The 12311-nt window shown below is 34.8% G+C and overlaps 1 protein-coding gene across 5 annotated transcripts in view; it reads left to right on the forward strand.

Annotated features, from left to right (window-relative positions):
* The window catches only part of FZD3 (frizzled class receptor 3), an 82751-nt gene that overhangs the window by 25828 nt on the left and 44612 nt on the right, over positions 1-12311 (forward strand). For all 5 annotated transcript variants that reach the window (XR_013995061.1, XR_013995062.1, XM_081075783.1 and 2 more), the window contains one exon: positions 4339-5356. Coding sequence is in view for 3 of the 5 variants with exons in the window: in XM_081075783.1 (XP_080931909.1) it covers positions 4339-5356 (1018 nt within the window). In the remaining 2 variants the exon portion in view is untranslated. The remainder of the gene's footprint in view (positions 1-4338; positions 5357-12311) is intronic.

A 12311-nucleotide genomic window follows, 5' to 3' on the forward strand; every position in this document is an offset into this window, starting at 1 on the left:
GTCATTTCTAATATATAGAATGTAAGCATGTCCGAAAGATTTTTACTAGACAGTTTTATAGATTTGTATTAGATAACATTATTATTAATAGTAATAATGTATACAGTAGTAATACTGTATTTCTTATATAATAACATTTTGCCTTTTTGTATTCTGAAATATTTCAAGAATAAAGAATAATAAGATGAATATGTGTGTACCTATTATTATCTAGTTTTGTCCAATCTTAACATTTTGCAGTATTTGCTTCAGATTAAAAAAAACTATATAGATAGAGTTGAAGGTTCCTTCCTTGGTGCCTGTCTTAATTTCATTCCCTTTGTCCCCAGAAATGAGTTAATCATTATGCTGAATTTGTTGTTAATCATTCCTATGTTTGCTTTTATACTCTTATACTACATATCCATAAATAACATTACTTTTTTTATATGCACTTATGTTTATATCTGTAGGTCTGGTTGATTCCCTTTAATTGCTATATAATGCCAATTGTATTAATATCCTCTAGTTATTTAGCCACCGCTGAGTGGTGGTCATTTGGGTTATTTCCAGCTTTTTGCTATTATAAACAATGATGCACTGAACAATCTTTTCTCCTTCATGTTTAAAAGTAATTTTATCTTCTGACAGGAGCCCTTGAAGGTAGGTAAAAAACAAATGTTGTTACTCTCATTTGAAAGATGGAAAAATTTAAAAAATAAAACATATTAGTTTCTTAGGGTCAGGACACTAACGTTTTGCTAATATTTGTCTATTCTGTTTCCCACTTATTTAATCACTTCTATCATCTAGACCCATCTAACCATTTATCCACTCTTTCTTCAAACACCTGATAGTGTGTATAGGCCCTCTTTTAGAAGTCTAAAGTTCCTGGTGTTTTTAACAGTTAAGAATTACCTGGGCCAGAACCCTATTTTGTGTTTCTTGTATCTAACTCCTGTTGTCTAGTGGTCTTTTCATCTTAATTGTTTATATACAAGTATGGAAATCTCATTATGATCTTTATTTCTTTATTTGTTTTGATAGGATTAAATCTATTTTATGTCCTCACTATTGCCTGGGATTGCCTAAATTTGAAATCTGAAATTTTGGCAAGCTGGTCTTTCATAACAACTTTTTATTCTTCCACATCTCTCATATCCTCGTTCTTCAACTTCATGAACACCCCCAACCCCCAGATTTTGGGGGGTTGCCCAAAAATTAGGGGAGGGTTCCCCCCTCCTAATAGAGTCCTTTCTGATCTCATTTATTTCCTTACTTAGCTTAAGTTTTGTGGTCCATCACTTGAAAGAACACTTTTGCTCGCAGTTTCAGTTCATTCCTTCCACTGTGCTTGTTCAAATCTCCAACTGCATTGATTCAACCAATTTTTTGTAAATTAGTTATGCTGTTACTCAGTGATTCAAACCATAATGTTTCTGTTTGCTGCTTCTCTTTGGTTGATTTCCAGTTTGGCCAACAGGAAAATTTCTGTTCATTCCCCTTCAGCACCTGTGCCAAATCTGTATCACTCACTTCAATTCCATTTCTAATTTTTTATTCTATATTTGACCCTTATTCCCCTCAACCTCAGCCTGTCCTCCTTTCCTGAGAATCAGGCCATCATGTTTGAATTATTATGGTCTGCTACGTCTCAGACCAGTTCTTTTCAGTTTTCTTTATTGCATCGTCTTCTTCATTCTGACCTTTAAATACTGTTGCTGCCCAGAGTTCCATCGCTGTTCTCTAAATGCTTTCCCTGGACAGTCTCATCTTAACTGATTTTCATTTTTATTCATATATTGATGACTCCTAAATCTAAATCTGTAGCCTTGACATCATCCTGCTAAGTTGCAAACCTGCAAATCCAGCAGCCATTGGAAATCCTAGCCTGAATTTGTCTCAGATACCTCAATTTCAACATGTATAAAATTGATTTTATTCCTTCATCAGTTTTTTATTCCTTGGAAGTCATTTTCCTCCTTCATGGACCTTAGCTTCCACATGCAATCAGTTAAATATACTATTACTTTTATCTAACTAATTTCATATCTGTTGTATTCTCACTGCCTTATATGGTTTTAGTTCTGGCTCAGCTGATATTTGTTCCCATTTTTGCCGAGCTCAAATCTGTCTTCCACACTGCTTCTAGTCTCTTTCTAATTACTTGTGTTAGGGCTGTGTGAATATATTTATTCAACAATCATTAATTCAACAAATATTAAATGGATGTCTTCTGTGTGCTAGGCACTATTCTAGATGCTGAAGATGAGCAGTGAACAAAACGTAGTCCCTGTTCTTATGGTGCTAAACTTCTAGTGGCGGTGGTAGTGGTGGGAGATAATAAACAGATAACATCAGATGGTAGTGAATGCTGGTAAGAAAGAGTAGGGTTAGGTGATGGTGCTACACTAGGGAAGCAGAAGGACTCTGTTTTCTGTGGAGACATTGGGGGATGCCTTTTTGGTAAGGAGGCATTGGAACAAGGGCCTAAATGTAATGAGAGAACACATAATACGGATATCTAGAGAAGTCCAGGCAGAGGAAACAGGAGGAAGAGCAAAGTCTCTGAAGTGGAAGAATGCTTGGTATATTCAAAAAACTACAAAGAGACCAGAGGCTGGAGCCAAGTGAGTGGGGGAGAATAGAAAGAAGGAAGATCAGAAAAGTGCTGGGGGTGAGGTATTATAGATAGCTCTGGTATGGAATTTGGATTTGACTCTGAGTGAGAAGGGACGCCAGTAGAGGATTTTGAGCAGAAGAGACATGATAATGAGCATGAGTGACTGCTATGTGTAAATGGAGATCAATTAGAAGCCACTCCACAAGTCCAGGAAAAGAAGTACTGATGGCTCCAGCTGGGGGGCAGTAGTGGGAGAAATAGAATGACAGGATTTGTCTATATCACAAAATAGAATGACAGGATTTGCTGGTAGATTGTGCGGTATATGTAAGAGAGAAGGGACTTCAAAGATGACCCCAGGGTTTTTGGACTGAGCAGCTAGAAGAATGTTATTACCACTGTGGAGATAGAGAAATACATGGAGTGGAAATCAAGAGTGGTTTTGGAAGGGTTAAAGAGTGAGGAGTGTGTATATGTTGAGTTGGCAGTTGGATATATAAATATATCCATAAAAATAATATAGTATTACTTTGCATGGTTTTAAATGTTACTGTTTATATATACATACATACACAGAGAGACACACACATACACATATATTTCTGCATATTTACCTCTCCAACCGTATCTTGTCACAAGTCATGTCATGCATACCTCATACTCCCACAGTACTACACATACCCTGTTTAAATCACTATGCCTTTGCATGTGTTTCTTGCTAGAATACTGATTGATATATTTCCAATACTGCCAAATAATGATTCAAAATCCTGTGTTGAGGGACTTACTCTACAAAGTCTTTTATAACCTCTTCCCCTAAAATACTCCTTTTCTATGTCATTTTTCTACTTTGTATAGGTTTTGATTGTTTCATGTATCACACTGCTGTATTTTGTGTTGTGTTTACAAGCTTCTGTCTCCTTTTAGACTCAAGGATAGAGATCCTGGTTGTTGTTTGTTTTTTTGTCTATGTTAAACCCCTCGCTTACTGCAGGATTCCAGTAAATGCCTGAATGCAATAAGTTTCTGTCTTTTGGGCTTTATAATGCCAAGCCCTGTGAAGAAAATGGTTGTATTCAAAAATAAAACATTGATCTGCTACAGCATAAGATTATGCATGTATTTGGCAAACAATATCAATGGTAGTTTCTTGGAAACTATTTGATGCATATAAACTAGTTAACATCTAGTTAGTGGGAGTCTGAAGGCTTTAAAAACTGCAGCCTTTTCAGCACTTCCAAATAGTAAACTTGTCGAACTGTTTGTCCAGTTGGTACAAATTCATAATGAATAATCCTTCTGATACCAAAAAAAGGTTAGCAACGTTGTTACAACATGTTCGAGAACTTAATTGTCAGACCGCTCTTGTGTGTGTATTATTTATATTTATTTATTTACTTATATTTTGAAGTCTTACTCTAAACTGTGTGTCCTAAATAGTTTATGTATACATTTTTATCGATGGCTATACTTGACTATTTTAGGAAAGTATACTGTTTTTAAAACCAAAATAAAATTAAGTACAAACCCATATCAGTTTTGGTCAACTGTGGAAAATCTAGTTGTATGGCCCACACAGACAATATCTATCACTTTATTCCCAAGTATTGTAATGTGCTCTAAGGACATAAAAATAAATACTGATATGGCCACAAGTGCTAAATTTGGAAATCCAAAGTATTAGGTGGCAGTAGATTTCCCAATAAGTAAAATGGTTCTCATCTTTTATTTTGTAGGTTTCCAGACTGTGATGAGCCATACCCTCGACTTGTGGATCTGAATTTAGCTGGAGATCCTACTGAAGGAGCCCCAGTGGCAGTGCAGAGGGACTATGGTTTTTGGTGTCCCCGAGAGTTGAAAATTGATCCTGATCTTGGTTATTCGTTTTTGCACGTGCGTGATTGTTCACCTCCTTGTCCAAATATGTACTTTAGGAGAGAAGAACTTTCATTTGCTCGATATTTCATAGGATTGATTTCAATCGTTTGCCTCTCTGCCACATTGTTTACTTTTTTAACTTTTTTGATTGATGTCACAAGATTCCGTTATCCTGAAAGACCTATTATATTTTATGCAGTCTGCTACATGATGGTATCATTAATTTTCTTCATTGGGTTTTTGCTTGAGGACCGAGTAGCCTGCAATGCATCTAGCCCTGCACAGTATAAGGCTTCCACAGTGACACAAGGATCTCATAATAAAGCCTGTACCATGCTTTTTATGGTACTCTATTTTTTTACTATGGCTGGCAGCGTTTGGTGGGTCATTCTGACCATCACGTGGTTCTTGGCAGCTGTGCCAAAGTGGGGTAGTGAAGCTATTGAGAAGAAAGCATTGCTGTTTCACGCCAGTGCATGGGGCATCCCTGGAACTCTAACTATCATCCTTTTAGCGATGAATAAAATTGAAGGTGACAATATCAGTGGCGTGTGTTTTGTTGGCCTCTACGATGTTGATGCATTAAGATACTTTGTTCTTGCACCCCTCTGCCTGTATGTGGTAGTTGGGGTCTCACTCCTCTTAGCCGGCATTATCTCCCTAAACAGAGTTCGAATTGAAATTCCATTAGAAAAGGAGAACCAAGATAAATTGGTGAAGTTTATGATCCGGATTGGTGTTTTCAGCATTCTTTATCTCGTACCACTCTTGGTTGTAATTGGATGCTACTTTTATGAGCAAGCTTACCGTGGCATCTGGGAAACAACATGGATACAGGAACGCTGCAGAGAATATCACATTCCGTGTCCATATCAGGTAAGGGAAACCTTGTTCTAAATTGCAGAATGTGTAATAGTAAAAAGAAGGCATATTGCTATTAAAGAGCTATTCTTGGCTGGGTTTTTTTTTTTTTTTAAAACTCTTCATTAACTTTCAACTTGTACATTAAAATTTTAAAGCAAAGATAACAAATAATATTGTAGTAAGAGTGTTACACACATGTTTCTATAAACATCTTCCTTTTAAAAGATGACTTTTATAAGTCCGAGCTATGGGCTTTTAAGCAATTTACTTCTGTTACCACTAAACAGTTGCTTGTTGATTCTTTAGAAGTCTGCAGGTTTGAGGGGAAGAAGCACTTTACCAACTCTGATGAAAAGGCACTGTCTTGTGGAAATTGTACTGATACTCAAAGTGGGAATTAGTTGTTTTGACAGTTTTGCAAAGATGATAGAATGCAGTTGTACAAACTAGTTCATCTTTTAATTGGTTTTGCTTTTTCTCTTTTGCATACTGAATATATTGTGATTTACCTTTGAGTTTAAAGAGATCAGATAATCATAGTTACAGAATCATAGAATTTTAGACCTAGGAAGAACTTTAGAGATCATTGATTTAGTCTTTATAATTTAGAGTTCTTAAATATCTGTCTCATTTAAGGCTTAGAAATGAATACTAACCTGCTCACACTCAGCTGCGATTCAGTCCTCTGAGAGGAGTGGGACAAAGAAAGCAGTTCAGGGGAATTGATGCTAAGTATTCATCTCTCGTCTTTAAGCCTTCTCTGGAACTTAGGCCACTAGCTATTACCCTCTCTTCTTCCTTTTAGACAAGTTTTCTTGAAAGAGTTGTCTCCTGTTTATCATGTTTCAGGTTTCCTGTTCTCAAAGTGCACCAGCCACCCTGTCATCTACCCCAACCCTTAACGTTTCTCTACTACCTTTAAAATATCACTATTAAAGTACTTATGTCTTATAGGTAACTTTTACTGTCTATTTCCCCTAGTAGATGACTAATGCTTTGAAAGCAAGAACCTCTTTTTCACATTTTTGAATGCATATTCTGTAGGTTAGTAGAAGATAGCATTGAGAATGTGGGTGTATAGATTTAGAAGAAGAGACAGTTAAGAAATGGTAACAGGTACTGGGGAGTGTGTGATTAGCACGTAGTCAAAGCTCAGAAATATTTGATGACTAAGAATGCCAGTACCCCTTTTGTTTTGTGGTATAAATAGTCCTGTATGAAAGTATAGTTTTGTTATGTAATTATTAGCTACTGGCTTTTAAAAAATACACAAACTCAAAATTAAGAGACCAGAAAAAAATGAATAATTGAAATTGTATTAAATTTTTTAACAGCATTATTTATTAAAAACTCTTACTATGAATTTTCAGACCTGAAGATAATTGAATTTTGCCCCTAATGAGAGAGGAGATGGTTGAGTTATGTCATATGTTTCCTCATATCAGTTATCGAAGATTCCAAATATATATAACCTTAGGGCTATTGAAGAAATAATGTTTGACTATGAAACAATGATCCAAAAAATACCAAACCCGCAAACATGAAAATTAGTAAATTAGAGCAATTGGGAGGCTGCTATTTTCAAGACATTCCTAGAATTCTCTTAGCATCTTTAGAACCAGTTTAAGCTACACAGAAATGTATGTGTGTGCACGTGCACTTGCATTCCTGTGTAGTCAGGTTAAAAGTGTTTCTTTCCAACATACAGAAATAATGTTGAATTTTCAACATACTGAAAAGAGTGAGAATGATGTAATAACAACATAGTTATTAAGCTTTAAACTCTGGGGCAGGAATTCTGGCTTATCTTACTTTTGTTATTTTCTAGCTTTATAACCTTAGACCAACTTCCCTCCTCTCTGCATCAGTTCCTCAGCTGTAAAATGAATAATAGAATCTAATGGTAATAAAATAGTAATAGTATTAGATGTAAATAGTAATAGAATCTACCTCTTAGGGTTGTTTTTCGGAGCATACATGCCAACACTTAGAAGAGTTCCTACTACATAAATGCTTCAATGTTAGCTGTACTATTCATTTTCATTTGTTATTGCTGCTGCTGTGATTTACACACACATATATACATATATACATATATACATATATATATATATAAATACAGATTTTTTTAAACCATCCAATACCAAGCTTTAACAAATGCCATATTTGCTTTAGACTTTTCAACAAAATTGTATTACAGGTTTGACTGAAACTTCTTGTGTACCTTTCCCCAGTCCTGTTCCTCTTATTCTCTACCCAGAGGTAACCATCATCCTAAATTTGGAGTATCATTCCCATGAAAGTCTATACAATTACCAGAGTGAATGTAGCTATGAAAGAATTTGGTTTACATAGTATGTTAATGTTATAGTATACATCTGCTTCTGTAACTTGATTTTTTAACAACATTTAGTTTTTGAGATATATTTATGTTAATACTGTAGCTCTAGTTCATTTTTAAATGTTTCCTTTTAAAGTTTATATTAATGTTTTAAATATACAGAAGTATAGAAAATAGCAAACATCCATGTGCTTGCAACCCAACTATCTTAAAATCTTAACATTATGTTGTATGTATGTATGTATGTATGTGTCAAAAAGGTCTCAAAGGTTGTTGATATTTCTAGAAAAGCATTTGAATATAACACATTGATTAAAAACATGGGTTTTAAAGATAGACAGATGGGGTTTATGTCCTGTCTGTAACGTTCTGAGCCTCAGTTTCCCCATGTAAAATGCAGGAAATAATATGTTACATACAGTGATATCTACCTTATGGGTGGCTATGAAGATTAAATGAGATAATATATTAAACCTCTTATTAGAGTGCCTCGCACAAAGGAAAATTTTAATATTAAATTCTGTTGCTACAGGTACATACTTTACAAAGGATTGTCTCTATATATTCCGTAGTAGAATCATAATTTATTTCATTTAAACATGATTTTCAAAAGAACACATTTCCTTTCCTAAAGTACCCTTTTATTTCTTTCAGCTCTATCATATATCTAATCCACTGCTATATGTCCCAAAGGATTTTGATGCTAGAACATATTTTTCAGTAATAGAAATAGGTTACCATAGTACAAACAGCTTAGCTAAGACTATCACATTCACATTGCAGCCATTTGCAGAATTCTCAAAAGCAATTATTTTAATAGAAAACAAAACACATTATTTGCATTCTTTCAGCACACAAGGCAACCCATCTGTTGTTTTATCTAGTTTTGATTCAGAAAAACACAAAAATAGCAGAATAACGTCAAATCTAACTTACGATTTTAACTTCATTTTCTGATGAGTGCTTCTCTTTGCCAGACAATTCCAAAAGGAATCAGCATTGTTTATGGGTATGTTTTACACTTCCAACATTAGCAACAGTAAATATTTCTGTATAAATATATAGTGCTAGTAATCTTTTTTTCCTGCTACTAATATTTAAAGTGGTTAAATATCCTGCCTGTGACTTCTTAGCACCAAATCAGTTTTTCCTCAAAATTGTTTAGTGTCTATAACAGAGGAAGAGTAAGAATTCCCTAAAAAAATATTCTAAATCTCTTGTTTTGTAGGAAATATTATATTACAGAAATACAGAATAGTAAAGAAGTTTATAGCAAACTGAGTACTATTACGTATAGGTTGTAAAATGCTGTCAAATGGCACTTTTGGATAAATACATTAGAACATACAGATTACTAATATTATTCTGGCCTCTTTTAAACAGAGTAGCCTAAGTCATAAGTTAAATTTAAATCTTAACTGCAGATGTATCTGGTGTACAAATAAATGGTTTACACATTTTAGGAAAAAATTCAGTGTATTTGCCACGATCTACAGCAGGGCAACAGCAAACTGTGTGTAAAAGGTCGGATAGTAAATGTTTAAGGCTTTGCCTCCGTATGGTTTTAGTTGCAACTACTCAGCTCTGCTGGTATAATACAAAAGCAGCCGTAGACAATATGTAAGCAAATTAAATTGTTCCAATAAGCTTTATTTACGAAAACAATTGTAGCAGATTTCGGCTACAGGCTGTAGTTTGCCAACCTACTGTTCTATAGCAAGAATTATTCTATATCACCTTTGAAAATTCTTTCATAACAGCAGTTGGTGGCCTGTGGCATTTTTCTGTCCTGTGTAAATTGTCACTTTCATTCTCATTACTACTTTTGAGGATCGTCATTTTACTCTATTGCATGATGGTATTAAAGTAATATAATCTAGTACTATTACATTGTTATAATAAGTAAATAAAAATACATTATCATACATCACTATAATAAAGACATGCCAGTAAATCTTATTTCCAATAGTCTTTGAAATTATCACCACACCAACTTAAGTAAATAATTTCAGTAGTTTATGGGAATAGAAGTAAATAATAGTAAAATAGAAGCAACATAATATAAATCACAGAAGCTTCTAGTTACTTCTGAGTACTATGCACCAGGTTCTGAACGCAGCAACTTATATACATTATCTCATTTAATTTTCACAATAGCTCAGTAAGTTAGATTGTACTCAGTTTACAAATGAGGAAACTGAGTCTCATAATTATACAATACAGTTTATCCAAATTCATACCATAAGTAACAGAGAGCTGGGATATGAATTGTGTTTCTGATTCCAAAACCTACAGTCTTACAATTACTTCACCCCTCTTCTTGTGCAGAAAACACTAGTCTGAGTATTTGGGAAACACACCCTAGTCCTGGCTGTATCAGACTAGTTTTGTGTCTTTAGTCACTCAGTTTATAATTCCTTTGTCTCTAAAATTAGGGGAATCGATTTGAATAATCTCTAAGGTTCTTCTAAGGCCTAATATCAAATGAATCTAGAAACCTTTCTCCCATTAACCACAGTTTATTTTTTCCCTTCCTTTATAAAACTCATTAACACAACAGCCATTTATTTTATATCTGCCATTCTGGCATATTGACAATTGTTGAAGAAGCAAGAGGGAATAAAACACAGCTCCTATCCTGAAGGAGTTAAGTCTGGAAATAAGATAATTCTGTGATGAAAGTACAATTATTTTATGAGTTTTTACTCTTTTGTGCCTTTAAAAACTATGGTGAAACGTAGTGAAAACACTTTAAAGATTATGATATTGATTATACTATGGCTAAAAATGTAAAGTTGATTATTAGTTAAGTATACAAAGATTAATTTAGAAGAGTACATTTATTTTTCCAGCACTTCCAATGAAAATTCTTCATAGCCAAGTTAAAGTGTGTCTTTTTATGAGTAGGGAAAGCCTCCCTGATGCCCTAGAGTTTAAAAGTGACCAGATAATCACCCTAACGATTTCCTAAGGAGATGTTATATCATCTTTACCTTTAAATAAAACATAGTATTTTAATCCCAAAAGGTAACTATGGAAAAATAAAAATAAGTGATGTTTTTAGAGAGAGAGAGATAGAGACAGAGAGAGAGAGAGAAAATGTGTGTGTGTGTGTGTGTGTGTGTGTGTGTGTAGGAGTTCCTCTTGCCTTTTTTAACAAAAGAAAGGCCAAAAATTGCCTGTTTTATACATTTTTGTTCTAGGTCTGCTTCTGGTCTTGGCACTATCTGAGGCTTACTGCTTGCACCATAATTGGAGAAAGTGAGTGATGATCTGAAAATGATAATTCTTCTCCCTAAGGCCTAAAGCTGAGCCTTCATAAGCCACACCCTTTTCCATTCTTCCTTTCTCCCAGGACCCTCCCTAATTCTAGTAGGCCTTCCGATGGAAGGGACATATTAGCAAGGGAAAAGTGTGAAGGAGGATGATTAAGAGTTTTCACTCAGTCCTTTACAGTTCTTTTCCTCCTACTACAAAATGTCCATGTGTTGGTACAGTGGCTTGTTTGTCCTCTTGGATGACTCCATTTTGTTTTTGGCGCATTCCGAACACCTTGCTGTCAAGAGATAGAACCAGGAGGTGACACTTGAGCTCCTTCTGATGTTAGAGCCATAAACAGATACCAATTATGCTCAAAATAACTGACTTCAGATTAACTGGCTTGCTAGGTTAGAAGGTACTTCCCAGGACATCTATAAAATTGACCGATGAGCAGTGCCTGTGGGATGCTTGGGGTAAAAGGCTGGATGGAGTGCTTGCGCACTCCTCTTCTTGCCAGTAGTTATGTGTTAATGGTATTCGTTATATCTACTCTGAGTTTATTGTTTATTCTAAAATCTGTTTATGTCAGTAGTATGTGTTGCTTCAATACAGAATTGAGTTAAATTTTTGGTAAACCAATGAAGTATGGGTTGGAAAAAAAAGCATTGTTATCGTGAAAACTAAGTTGATTGCTTTGGAAAGACTCAAGTTGTTTTTTTTTTAAAGATTGTTATTGAAGTTGGTATGGGAATGATGAGTTGTCAAAGATTTGGTTGAGGAGATTGTAAAAATAGGATTTTGCACTTAGATTGCTTTGTAAATATTTGGGTTTCCTGTTCACTTTAAATAAATAGAAACTGGAAATCATGGATGACGAATAAACATGTAAGAAAAAAACTGGAATCCTAATTAGCAGACCAACAATCAAAAGGCCTTGCCCTTAATCAGATGACTATTTTAAGTGAAAATGAATATGAGGGTGGGGGGGGTTTGTGTGTGTGATTTTTCTGGTTTACCTGGGCTTTTTTCTTTTTCCCCTACTAACCACCTGTCTGATCACATCAAATATGAAATCTTCCGTTTTATTTCCTGTGATGAATACCAGTGTTCTGTCAGTGACTTTATAAACTGCGTTAAGATCACTGAGTTTACTAATAAGTTTGCCAAAGAAAGAGCTAAGAAGTTTGTCTCAAAGTAGAACATTAGGAAAATAATACACTCAAGTTCCGTTCTGACAATATGCCTTCTGACAGTGTCTGAATAGGGACATCAACAATTGAAGTCTGGACCAATAAAATCTGGAAAGAACACACTATCTGAGATGTCATAGATCTTACATGATTTAGGGGAGATCTCCAAAGAGTG

Source organism: Rhinolophus hipposideros (assembly GCF_964194185.1).
Source record: "Rhinolophus hipposideros genome assembly, chromosome: 16".
In the NCBI taxonomy this organism is placed as follows: Eukaryota; Metazoa; Chordata; class Mammalia; order Chiroptera; family Rhinolophidae; genus Rhinolophus; species Rhinolophus hipposideros.